General features: G+C 46.0%; 1 protein-coding gene across 1 annotated transcript in view; it reads left to right on the top strand.

Annotated features, from left to right (window-relative positions):
* The first annotated feature begins 1084 nt into the window (after positions 1-1084).
* Positions 1085-14306, top strand: part of LOC126427964 (probable cytochrome P450 304a1) — a 58423-nt gene continuing 45201 nt past the window's right edge. Inside the window, exon 1 of the mRNA XM_050089851.1 lies at positions 1085-1378. Within this exon, the coding sequence (XP_049945808.1) occupies positions 1085-1378 (294 nt within the window). The remainder of the gene's footprint in view (positions 1379-14306) is intronic.

The raw sequence follows: 14306 nt of genomic DNA, 5'->3' as shown, positions 1-14306 counted from the left end.
TAGGAAAATGAACTTCGGTTTTGGCAGTACATGGGTTGCCCTCTCAAGGCCTATCAGCGAACCATTTGGAACCACTGGTTGCTATGGTGAAGTTAGACGCCGTTGCAAAGATGAAGCAGCAGGCTTTTTTCACTGAAGTTGTTGTAAAGTCGATAGTCGAACTAGTGGTTGCTATGGTGAGGACGAACGCCAGTGCAAAGATGTGGCAGCAGGCTTCTTTCCAACGAAGTTGTTGCAAAGTAGAATGGCAAAGACTGTGGCGTCAGACGATGTATTATTGAGCAGCAACTTGTCTTTATTGAAACGAAAAGAGTAAGCTACAATAATCTGTCTAACTTCACCATAGCAACCAGTGGTTCCAAATGGTTCGCTGATAGGTCTTGAGAGGGCAACCCATGTACTGCCAAACCGAAGTTCATTTTCCTACATATTTAAATATTTTAACGCTTCTTAATTGACAATAGTTGTTTAATAAGCTAAGTTTAGTGTGTATTTATTTCTAATTCTTGACAATGTTCTTTTAACTAAGAAATTTTAAATTGTAATTCGACTTATTACTCATTGGTTAATAATGACATCATGCAGTCAGAAGTGGGTGGAGCCTCCATTATATATAGTAAGACGTGCACTGGTTTCTCCAGTAGTGATTCTCCAACAGAAAGAGGTTCCTACTCAATGGTAATTCAACGTTTTATAGCTTTATAACTTTATGTATTTTGTTTAATGTTTGTAGCCCTCTAATTAGAGCTTTGTATACAACTTATAGGTCTGAAGATGACCACAGTAGTGGTCGAAACCGGTCACCTTGTTAAATAAATCGTGATCAAGACTGTTTTTAATAGTAATTATTTATAAGACATTGATTACTGCTGTTCCCATAATGCATTCAAAAGTATTTAGTTAGTTTGATCCTGGTTTTTATTGATCATACCAGGAAAAGGCCAATGAACATTTTCGGTCACATTTTTGTCACCTTGCGTAAATAATGTAGGGAGCAGTCCCGACACAGAGCCTCGCGGTACATCCATCCCCGCCCCGTATCTCAACCCTGCAGTGTCTGACCCGAGTGCAGCACCAATCAGAGATGTCTGCCGTGCAGAGCGTGCGGAGGCCGTGCGACGGCGCCGTGCTGTTCCCCGACGCGACGTACCGCTGCTTCGCCGCCGTCACGTGGTCCATGTTCGCCGGGACGCGCCCCGGTCGCGCGTCCGACCGCCAGCTCCTCCTGCTGGGCCGCCGCGGCCGGCAGAACGTTCTGGCCACCGACGGCACCGGCAACACCATCATACAGACGCCCTGGCTCCGCCACCTGTCGCCGGGCCAGTTTGGGCTCGCAGATTTCGTCCAAGGACACAATGCACTCATCGACTACGTGAAGGTAACCTTTTCCTTTTCTCACTCATCATTCTAACTGACTTCCTGTAGCCCACCGCATTTGTTCTCTTCTGTGATAAATTCTATTCATCTGAGACCAGCATCTACGCCTATCGTCCTCAAGTTATAAGAAAGTGAAAAATGCCACTTCACTGTCTTTCTTATCTTAATTTTCTTGTCTCTGGTTCAGTTGCTCCTCTCTGCTTGTGATTTTCGTATCCGTCGCCAGTGCACTGTTTCATAGCGTTGTTCGAACAGCACGGATTCCTGGTCTAGCAGTATCCCAAGACAGTCCATGCTGACACCGTTACGCCGGTCGTTGTGGACGAGCGGTTCTAGGCGCTTCAGTCTGGAACCGCGCGACCGCTACGGTCGCAGGTTCGAATCCTGCTTCGGGCATGGATGTGTGTGATGTCCTTAGGTTAGTTAGGTTTGTGTAGTTCTAAGTTCTAGGGGACTGATGACCTCAGATGTGAAGTCCCATAGGGCTCAGAGCCATTTGACCCATTTTTGACACCGTTACAGATTAAAACAGAAAACAAAAACTTTAGAGTCTTAGCTCCAAGCATACTGGTATAGGCATGCGTATTCAAATATAGACATATGTAAACAGGCAGAATACAGCGTTGCGGTCGGCAACACCTATGTAAGACAACAAGTGTCTGGCGCACATGTTAGATCAGTTGCTGCTGCTACAATGTCAGGCTATCAAGTTTTAAGTGTGTTTGAACGTGGTGTTATAGTCGGTACCCGACCGATGGGACACAGCATCCGATGAAGTGCGGATTCTCCCGTACGACCATTTCACGAGTGTAGCTTGAATATAAGGAACACGGTAAAACATCAAATCTCCGACATCGCTGCGGCCGGAAAAAGATCCTGCAAGAACGACGACTAGAGAGAATCGTTCATTGTGACACAAATGCAACTCTTACGCAAATTGCTGCAGATTTCGATGCTGGGCCATCAAGAAGTGTCACCGTGCAAACCATTCACCGAAAAATCGATATGGGCTATCGGAGCCGAAAACCCACTCGTGTACCCTTGATGACTGCAGGAGACAAAGCTTTATGTCTCGCCGGGGACCGTCAGCACCGACAGTGGACTGTTGATGGCTGGAAACATGTTGCCTCGTCGGACGAGTCTCGTTTCAAATTGTATCGAGCGGATGGAAGTGTACGGGTATGGAGACAGTCTCATGAATCCATAGACTCATGTCAGCAGGGGACTGTTCAAGCCGGTGGAGGCTCTGTAATGGTGTGGGGCGTGTGCAGTTGGAGTGATACGGGACCTCTGATACGAGTCTGACAGGTGACACGTGCGTTAGCATCCTGTCTGATCACCTGCATCCATTCGTGTCCATTGTGCATTCTGACGGACTTGGGCAATTCCAGCAGGACAATGCGACAACCCTCACGTCCAGAATTGCTACAGACTGGCTCCAGGAACACTCTTCTGAGTTTAAACGCTACCGCTGGCCACCATACTTCCCAGACATGAAGATTATTGACCATATCTGGGATGCTGTTCAAAAGAGACCTCCACCCCTCGTACGCTTACGGATGTATGGACAGCTCTGCAGGATTCATGGTGTCAGTTCCCTCTAGCACCACTTCACACATAAGTCGAGACCCTGCCACATCATGTTGCAGCATTTCTGCGTACTCGCGGGGGCCCTACAGAATATTAGGCAGGTGCACCAGTTTTTTCGCTTTTCAGTGTATAATAACATCACCACTCATTCCAATTGCGTTACAATTAAGGACGAAAAGAGAAAAATGTAAAGGAAAAAATCGAGTAACAGCTACATACTCTCAAAGGAAAAGAAAATGACGCACCACGAAAGAATTATTCGAATGGGATGGAAATCGGTAAAATTGACGTACTGGTACAGACAACCAAATGATTACAATTTCAGACCAATTGTATCATTTATTCAAGACCAATTCAGCACGGCCATAACCCTTTGGTCCTTCTCTGGGCCTTATGCAAGCAGCTACACTGCTTAGCACTTATTGACAGAGATGTCGAATGTTCTCGTGAAGGCTAGTGTGCCAAGTTCTGTCCAATTGGCATGCTACGTCGTCAAAATCTCGAGCTGGTTGGATGTTCCTGCCCATAATGCTCCAATCGTTCTCGATTCCAGGGAGATCCGGCGACCTCGCTGGCCAATGTAGGGTTTGCCTAGCACGAGGACAAGCAGCAGAAACTCTTGCCGCCAGCGGACGGGCATTATCTTGCTGAAATGTAAGCCCAGGGTGGCTTGCCATGAAGGGTGACAAAATGGGAGGTAGAACGTCGTCGGCACACCGCTGTACTATAAGGGTGCTGCGGATGACAACCAAAGGGCCCCTGCTATGAAGTGAAACTGCACCCTAGACCATGACTTTCGATTGTCGAGCCGCATGGCGGCCGACTGTCTGGTTGGTATCACACCGCTGTACACACTCTCCCCAGACACGTCTTCGCTGGTCCTCAACGCTCAGATCCAAGTGGTACTAATCACCTAAGACAACTTTACTCCAGTCAGTGATAATGCAGGCCGAAGACAACACGTAAATGTTACAGGATTACCTAGAGTACTGTCACGCACTTTGTAATTAAGCCGGCCGGTGTGGTCGTGCGGTTCTAGGCGCTTCAGTCTGGAACCGCGTGACCGCTACGGTCGCAGGTTCGAATCCTGCCTCGGGCATGGATTGTGTGATGTCCTTGGGTTAGTTAGGTTTAAGTAGTTCTAAGTTCTAGGGGACTGATGACCACCGATGTTCAGTCCCATAGTGCTCAGAGCCATTTGAATAGAACCACGCACTTTGTAAGCTTGTTGTTATCCGCTTCAGCCATCCACTATGGACTTTAGCCAACATATGTAGCAATCCCAAAGAAAGCAGGTGTTGACAGATGTGAAAATTACCGAACTATCAGTTTAATAAGCCACGGCAGCAAAATACTAATACGAATTCTTTACAGACGAATGGAATGACTCGTAGAAACCGACCTCGGAGAAGATCAGTTTGGATTCCGTAGAAATATTGGAACACGTGGGGTAATACTGACCTTACGACTTATCTTAGAAAATGGATTAAGGAAAGGCAAACCTACGTGTGTAGCATTTGTAGACTTAGAGAAAGCTTTTGACAATGTTGACCGGAATACTATATTTCAAGTTCTGAAGGTGGCAGGGGTAAAATCCAGCGAGCCAAAGGCTATTTACAATTAGCAGAGAAACCAGATGGCAGTTATAAGAGTTGAGGGACACGAAAGGGAAGCAGTGGTTGGGAAGGGAGTGAGACAGGGTTGTTTCCTATCCCCGATGTTATTCAATCTGTATACTGAGCAAGCAGTAAAGGAAACAAAGGAAAAATTCGGAGTAGGAATTAAAATCCATGGAGAAGAAATAAAAACTTTGAGGTCTGCCGATGACACTGTAATTCTGTCAGAGATAGCAAAGGAGCTGGAAGAGCAGTTGAACGGAATGGACAGTGTCCTGAAAGGAGGATGTAAGATGAACATCAACAAAAACAAAACGAGGGTAATGGAATGAAGTCGAATGGTGATGTTGAGGGAATTACACTCCTGGAAATTGAAATAAGAACACCGTGAATTCATTGTCCCAGGAAGGGGAAACTTTATTGACACATTCCTGGGGTCAGATACATCACATGATCACACTGACAGAACCACTGGCACATAGGCACAGGCAACAGAGCATGCACAATGTCGGCACTAGTACAGTGTATATCCACCTTTCGCAGCAATGCAGGCTGCTATTCTCCCATGGAGACGATCGTAGAGATGCTGGATGTAGTCCTGTGGAACGGCTTGCCATGCCATTTCCACCTGGCGCCTCAGTTGGACCAGCGTTCGTGCTGGACGTGCAGACCACGTGAGGCGACGCTTCATCCAATCCCAAACATGCTCAATGGGGGACAGTTCCGGAGATCTTGCTGGCCAGGGTAGTTGACTTACACCTTCTAGAGCACGTTGGGTGGCACGGGATACATGCGGACGTGCATTGTCCTGTTGGAACAGCAAGTTCCCTTGCCGGTCTAGGAATGGTAGAACGATGGGTTCGATGACGGTTTGGATGTACCGTGCACTATTCAGTGTCCCCTCGACGATCACCAGTGGTGTACGGCCAGTGTAGGCGATCGCTCCCCACACCATGATGCCGGGTGTTGGCCCTGTGTGCCTCGGTCGTATGCAGTCCTGATTGTGGCGCTCACCTGCACGGCGCCAAACACGCATACGACCATCATTGGCACCAAGGCAGAAGCGACTCTCATCGCTGAAGACGACACGTCTCCATTCGTCCCTCCATTCACGCCTGTCGCGACACCACTGGAGGCGGGCTGCACGATGTTGGGGCGTGAGCGGAAGACGGCCTAACTGTGTGCGGGACCGTAGCCCAGCTTCATGGAGACGGTTGCGAATGGTCCTCGCCGATACCCCAGGAGCAACAGTGTCCCTAATTTGCTGGGAAGTGGCGGTGCGGTCCCCTACGGCACTGCGTAGGATCCTACGGTCTTGGCGTGCATCCGTGCGTCGCTGCGGTCCGGTCCCTGGTCGACGGGCACGTGCACCTTCCGCCGACCACTGGCGACAACATCGATGTACTGTGGAGACCTCACGCCCCACGTGTTGAGCAATTCGGCGGTACGTCCACCCGGTGTCCCGCATGCCCACTATACGCCCTCGCTCAAAGTCCGTCAACTGCACATACGGTTCACGTCCACGCTGTCGCGGCATGCTACCAGTGTTAAAGACTGCGATGGAGCTCCGTATGCCACGGCAAACTGGCTGACACTGACGGCGGCGGTGCACAAATGCTGCGCAGCTAGCGCCATTCGACGGCCAACACCGCGGTTCCTGGTGTGTCCGCTGTGCCGTGCGTGTGATCATTGCTTGTACAGCCCTCTCGCAGTGTCCGGAGCAAGTATGGTGTGTCTGACACACCGGTGTCAATGTGTTCTTTTTTCCATTTACAGGAGTGTATATTAGGAAATGAGACACTTAAAGTAGAAGATGAGTTTTGCTATTTGGGGAGCAAAATAACTGATGATGGTCGAAGTAGAAAAGATATAAAATGTAGACTAGCAATGGCAAGGAAAGCGTTTCTGAAGAAAAGAAATTTGTTAACATCGAGTAGAGGTTTAAGTGTCAAGAAGTCGTTTCTGAAAGTATTTGTACGGCGTGTAGCCATGTATGGAAGTGAAACATGGACGATAAATAGTTCAGACAAGAAGAGAATAGAAGCTTTCGAAATGTGGTGCTACAGAAGAATGCTGAAGATTAGATGGGTAGATCACATAACTAACGAGGACGCATTGAAGAGAATTGAAGAGAAGAGAAATTTGTGGCACAACTTGACTAGAAGAAGGGATTGGTTGGTAGGGCATATTCTGAGGCTTCAAGGGATCACCAGTTTAGTATTGGAGGGCAGCGTGGAGGGTAAAAATCGTAGATGGAGACCAAGAGATGAATACACTAAACAGATTCAGAAGGATGTAGGTTGCAGAAAGTACTGGGAGATGAAGAAGCTTGCACAGGATAGAGTAGCATGGAGAGCTGCATCAAACCAGTCTCTGGACTGAAGACCACAACAACAACAACAACAACATGTAGCAAAATTCTCAGTACTGACCTAGGGCTGCAAAATGAGACCAGTACTGTGCTCTGGACGATGCCAGAAAAGCAGCTAATGTTGCTCATCCGTAGCTGTTTTTCATCGTTTCATTTTGTCTACAACAGTGCCAGTTTCTGGGAATTTCACACAATGGATAATCGGTGGTCTGTCTTGGCGATGCTGATTGAAATAGTGGTAAGATGAGTGTCCTTCTCCCTGATATCCAGGCGATGTTAATGGCATCAGCTTTCATATCACCTGCACGGAGGAAACATCAGCCGTAATTCGAGAATGAATAGAGCTGTGCTCAGGCGAAAATCAGCTACAAGAAGCAGTGAAATGAAAACGGGGCAGACGGAAAAAAGAAAGTAAACTGTTTATTATTTCAAAATTGATCGCTATACCTGTTAATACACACGTCAGAAATAGTTTTTCACCATCCAGGTTCCCATAACTCTTGAAGATCCTGTTGACTGTGGACATTGTATCACAGACACAGTCTCTTTGACTGTTCAGAGATGTCACTAAACCCGATCAAAGATGTAAACAACCATGCCTGACCAGCGCCTATTAGACGGAGGGGGTCCGACAGCCGATCAGTTACAGTCATTCCGCCAGGAAGGAGGTACCCGGCTCGTGTTGTCTGTAGTTCAACCAAGCCTAGACGGTCAATACCGCAGTTCGATCGCGTTCGCATTGTTGCTTTGTGCCACGAAGAGCTTACAACAAGGCAAGTGTCCAGCAGGAACCTTGCAGTGAACCAAAGCGATGTTTTTCTGATATGAAGGAGATACAGAGAGACAGGAACTGTCGATGACATGCCTCGCTCAGGTCGCCCAAGTGTTACTACTGCAGTGGATGACCGCTCCCTACGGATTATGGCTCGGAGGAACCCTGACAGCAACGCCACCATATTGAATAATGATTTTCGTGCAGCCACAGGACGTCGTGTTACGACTCAAACTGTGTACAATAGGCTGCATCTGCACAACTTCACTTCCGACGTCCATGGCGAGTTCCATCTTTGCAGCTACGACACTATGCAGCGCGGTACAGATGGGCCCAACAACATGCCGAATGGAGCGCTCAGGATTGGCATCGCGTTCTCTTCTTTGATGAGTGTTGCATACGCCTTCAACCAGACAATAGTCGGAGACGTGTTCAGGGGCAACCCGGTCAGGCTGAACGCCTTAGACACACTGACCAGCGAGTGCAGCAAGGTGGAGGTTTCCTTCTGTTTTGGGATGGCATTATGTGGGGCCGACATACCCGCTAGTGGTCATGGAAGGCTGTGCGTTAAGTGAATGCCATCCTCCGTCCGATAGTGCAATCATATCGGCAGCACATTGGCGAGGCATTCGTCTTCATGGACGACAATTCGCGCCCCTATCGTGCACGTATTGTGAATAACTTCCTTCAGGGCAATAACATCGCTCGATCAGAGTAGCCAGCATGTTCTCCTATCGAACATGCCTTGGATAGATTGACAAGGGCTATTTATGGACGACGTGACCCACCAACCACTCTGAGGGATCTACGCCGAATCGCCGTTGAAGTGTGTGACCATCTGGACCAACAGTATCTTCATGAACTTGTGGATAGTATGCCACGACGATTACAGGCATGCATCAGTGCAAGAGGACGTGCTACTGGGCATTAGAGGTACCGGTGTGTAGAGCAATCTGGACCACCACCTCTGAAGGTCTCGCTGTATGGTGGTACAACATGCAATGTGTGGTTTTCATGCGCAATAAAAAGGGCGGAAATGATGTTTATGTTGATCTCTATTCAAATTTTCTGTACAGTTTCCGGAACTCTCGGAACCGAGGTGATACAAAACATTTTTGATGTGTGTATATTGACGACCGAAGTGGCCGTGCGGTTCTAGGCGCTGCAGTCTGGAACCGCGAGACCGCTACGGTCGCAGGTTCGAATCCTGCCTCGGGCATGGATGTGTGTGATGTCCTTAGGTTAGTTAGGTTTAAGTAGTTCTAAGTTCTAGGGGACTAATGACCTCAGAAGTTGAGTCCCATAGTGCTCAGAGGCATTTTTTTGGGTGTATATTTATCCCATTATGAGCCAAGACGGTCAACGTCTCCACGGAAAAATGACAGCGGTTTCCTACGAAACCATGTCTGTGCGCAGAATGCACCTCTTCGTCCGAAGCAAATCGACAGTCACAAATGTCTTTCTTCAGGCCTCCTAAAATAGGGAAACCACGTGAGAAGGGATCAAGGCTGTATGCAGGATGTGTAATGGCTCACCAGTCAAACTTCCTTTCGCAGTGTGGTCGAAGTATCTTTGGCAACATATCAGCGCGCATCATCCCGCAACAAAATGATGCCTTCCGTCAACATTCCTGGGCATTTGGACTAGCAGGCGCGCTTCAGTTTTTGCAAAGTGTCCACGTAGTGCTGTGTGTTAATTGTGGCGCCATGTTCCAGTAACTGAATGAGCAGCGAGCCCTTGCAGTCAAACAAAAATTTCATCATTACTTTGTGGGAGCTGGCGTGTCTGTTTGGCTTACGCTGCAGAAATTTCGTTGGGATGCCATCACACATCCTTCATACAGTCCCCATCTCTCCCCATGCGATTTCCATATTTCTGGAGCCCTAAAAAAAGACATTCGTGGCCGCCGATTTCCTTCGGACAAAGACCCTTTCGTCTCATAATGGGATGAATGTATTGATACTTATGGCATTACTTTTGAAATAATAAGCAGTTCACTTCCTTTTTTCCATCTGTCTCGTTTTCTTTTCACTGCCCCTTATACAACTGTTTGGTATGTCATGTATCCCTTTCCCTTACATCCATGGTAATGCCTTCCAAAATGGCCGCCATGTTGGTAACGTATTATCCCAGGTTTCCTTCACTCAAACTACGTCAATTTAAATGTATGTTTATCCTCCTGTTTTTGTTTCATATGTGTCGTTCCCCCATCTAATTGTCACCAGCTTCTTCTTCAGTCACGTCAGCAAGATGTTTATCCCACTCTTAGAGGTCCTCAACGTGCACTTTTCACCCAACCACTTTTTCTTCTGCATTTAACAGTATACCTCCTTTTGCACTCTCAATGTTGCTGACGTTTCTAACTTTCTGACAGTTATTCTGAATTTTCTGTGTACTGATACTATCCTTAAAATGGTGTCTTTCTTCTTGCTCCCTTCACTTTTTGCCTTGAAATTTTAGTTTCCTTTGCGTTTCCTAGTAATGTCATTCTCAAGTGACTTGCACTATTGTGTTCCTTTCTTTTCCTGGACGTTTATACAATTTTCTTATTTGGTGGATCAATTAAATCGGTGAGTTGGAATAGAGGACATGTCCATTTTTTTTCAAATTATGTTTACCTGAGATACCCGATCTTTATACTGAAACCTTCCCGTCTCCTCTATATCTCTTTTATAGTGAAACCTTCCCGTCTCCTCTATATCTCTTTTGTTACGCAAACAACCTATGTAACCTTCCCTTAGGATTTCTTTCTCTTGCTTAGTAATAACAAATGAAATCTTCCCTTTGAAACTTATTCTCTTTCTCAATCTTCGCATACAAATTTAATTTCTGCTTTTTAAAAGTGATTTTCGGATTATTTCGACGAAACATAGAATCTGTCGTCGTCATGTGGCCCTTAGTCGTTATCTGCAATAACCCAAAACTGTTCCTTACCTTTTATACTGTTACTGGATCGCCATCTGACTGCTACATCGAACTGCGACATGAATATACTTACTTTGTTTTAGCTGATGATGGGCTGTCATAATACGTGGTTGTATTTATTACCAAAGCTGACGTTATTCTTTAATTAATTTGACTGAAGTTACGTAATTCATAGTTAAACTTTTTCTTGCCAACAATAAAATTTTGCAAAGTTTTACATTAATGGTTTTTGGGATGGATTATAATTAGAAATGCAATATTGCTGGCAAAAGTTAGTTATATTCTGAATGAAATGATTTTACAAACGTTTAAATGGGACTTACTTTTTATAATAATCTTACAACTATCATTGCGCAAATATACCTTCAGTAGTCTTGAGTTTCTCAAAAAAATAATTCAATAATATTAGTTCCTCTTATGATAATAGTTAGCTGATGTCTCTGTACATCCGTTTATAATCTCTTGTTAATCATAGCTGGGGGCTGGCAGGCACATGGCTCCTCTCAACCTCTCGCTTCAGACCTGCTACCGACTCGCTTCACATCTCGCTTACTACTGACTTCCTACGAACGCTAAAGTGCGGTCTCTCCCGCCAACAATGCTTTCTGGTGCAGACAATCCCTGCTACCATTACAAAATGTATCAAAGCGTGGTCTTTCCCATTCTTTTCTTAAAATGTATCCATACGTGGTCTCTTCCGTCCTTTTTAAAATTATATCAGTGTGCGGTCTCTCCTGCCAACAATAGTTTGGTGCGGGCATTCCCTGCTACCACAATTATTTCCAAAATGACAAATATTAAATATTCCTACTTAATCCTATTAATAAAATATAAACATCTTTCATAAATTGTGGTTTTACAATAGATAATAGAAATATACACGCCTTACAATATCTGTACGCATCGTTAGGTATAACAAAAAGTCGTGTTCCATCAACAGAAATGCTCTTTAGACGGGCACTGAGTCTGAGAAGGGGCCATGTACGGAGTTGTCTCCAAATCTGAAACTTAGATATGTTCGTCGTCTCAGATGCAGAACTTAAAGCGTCATAAACGTGCAAACGGAAGATATTCTGGACTTAAACATCTGGTGGCCTAACCACAGCGCGCTCTTACGGTAACGAAACAAAAATGAAGTTCCAGATTTATACACACAGTCACTTCGTTTTCAGTCGAGATTCTCCTGGAATTGCTGAAGCCAGGACATTCATTGATGGACTCATTGCTTTCCAGTTGCCGCGGCTCAGTGGATTATGTAAAGAACATATACCGTATAAACAAGCATGTAGTGGACCTGTTCCAATACAAAAAGAAGACACTAAGCGATGTAAAGAAAAATCGTACCTCACGAGCAGAAACCGTTTTATAACAGTATCTGCCAATGACTACCAAAGGACGGACAAGATAGGAATAGTTCACGCGTGTTCACCATTCTCTGCTTTACTATATTTTCGTTGCGATTGTATATTGCATATTTTGGGTACATTGCGAATAAACCTCTACGCTCACACCAGACTCTTATAGCTATTTGCATAACAGAATTCTTACGTTGCAAACAGAACGCTAGTTGCCTCATGAATATCACAAGGTTCGAAAAAGGGTCATCTCCAGTACATTCAAACTGGATTACTGCTAAACTATGTTGTGTTGGTGTATTTTGTTTCACCCTGGCCCAACTGCCACATAGACATTCCACAACACCATGCTTAAGACAATTGTACAGTAAAACAGTTTTTTGTGTCTCTTGAAAAATTTACTTTCTGAGACATGACTCGTTTCCAACTCGCCGATTCCGTCGTAATATTTCTTCTTCCGCGATTTCGATTTTTAGACAACTCTCACCCTTCTCAACTAAATTACCTACTGTAGTATTCACTACATAGTATTTACAGCCTCTAAGAACTTCAAACGAACATCATCATTCCTCACTTTATTGTACGCTGATTCTCCCTGACGGCTGTCTTAAACTTTAGCCTAGTCGTCATCATTACTAAATTATGAGAAGAGACTGCGCCTGCTCCTGTGAACGTCTTACAGCCAGATATCTGATTTTGGGATATCTGTCTCACCTTGATGTATTGCCGTTGGTAAGAGGTGGTATCAAAAAGTTTCCTCGATCTCAACAAGGACCTCAGACTCAATTTTTGTTACAAATACACTACTAGCCATTAAAATTGCTACACTAAGAAGAAATGCAGATGATAAACGGGTATTCATTGCAAAAATATATTATACTAGAACTGACATGTGATAACAGTTTCATACAATTTGGGTGCATAGATCCTGAGAAATCGATACCCAGAACAACCACCTCTGGCTGTAATAACGGCTTTGATACGCCTAGGCATTGAGTCAAACAGAGCTTGGATGGCGTGTACAGGTACAGCTGCCCACGCAGTTTCAACACGATACCACAGTTCGTCAAGATTAGTGACTGGCGTATTGTGACGTGCCAGTTGCTCGGCCACCATTGACCAGACGTCTTCAGTTGGCGAGAGATATGGAGAACGTGCTGGCCAGGGCAGCAGTCGAACATTTTCTGTATCCAGAAACGCCCGTACGGGACCTACAACATGTGGTCGTGCATTATCCTGCTGAAATGTAGGGTTTCGCAGGGATCAAATGAAGTGTAGAGCCACGAGTCGTAATATACCTGAAATGTAATGTCCACTGTTCAAAGTGTCGTCAATGCGAACAAGAGGTGACCGAGACGAGTAAGCAATGGCACCCCTTATCATCACGCCGTGTGATACGACAGTAAGGCGATGACGAATACACGCTTCCAATGTGCGCTCACCGCGATGACGCCAAACACAGATGCGACCATTATGATGCTGTAAACAGAACCTGGATTCATCCGAAAAAATGACGTTTTGCCATTCGTGCACCCAGGTTCGTCGTTGAGTACACCATCGCAGGCGCTCCTGTCTCTGATGCAGCGTCAAGGGTAACCGCAGCCATGGTCTCCGAGCTGACAGTCCATGCTGCTGCAAACGTAGTCGAACTGTTCGTGCAGATGGTTGTTGCCTTGCAAACGTCCCCATCTGTTGACTCAGGGATCGAGACGTGACTGCACCATCCGTTACAGCCATGCGGATAAGATGCCTGTCATCTCGACTGCTAGTGATACGAGGCCGTTGCGATCCAGCACGGCGTTCTGTATTACCCTCCTGAACCCACCGATCCCATATTCTGCTAACAGTCATTGGATCTCGACCAACGCGAGCAGCAATGTCGCGATACGATAAACCGCATTCGCGATAGGCTATAATCCGACCTTTATCAAAGTCGGAAACATGATGGTCGCATTTCTCCTCCTTACACGAGGCATCACAACAACGTTTCACCAGGCAACGCCGGTTCAAAAATGTTCAAATGTGTGTGAAATCTTATGGGACTTAACTGCTAAGGTCACCAGTCCCTAAGCTTACACACTACTTAACTTGAACTATCCTAAGGACAAAGACACACAACCATGCCCGAAGGAGGAATCGAACCTCCGCCGGGACCAGCCGCACAGTACATGACTGCAGCGCCTTAGACCGCTCGACTAATCCCGCGCCAACGCCGGTCAACTGCTGTTTGTGTATGAGAAATCGGTTGGAAACTTTCGTCATGTCAGCACGTTGTCGGTGTCGCCACCGGCGCCAACCTT

This window comes from Schistocerca serialis, chromosome 12, assembly GCF_023864345.2.
Source record: "Schistocerca serialis cubense isolate TAMUIC-IGC-003099 chromosome 12, iqSchSeri2.2, whole genome shotgun sequence".
Lineage (NCBI taxonomy): Eukaryota > Metazoa > Arthropoda > Insecta > Orthoptera > Acrididae > Schistocerca > Schistocerca serialis.
The sequence above is the reverse complement of the archived record's forward strand: the minus strand, read 5'-3'. Positions and strand labels throughout refer to the sequence as shown.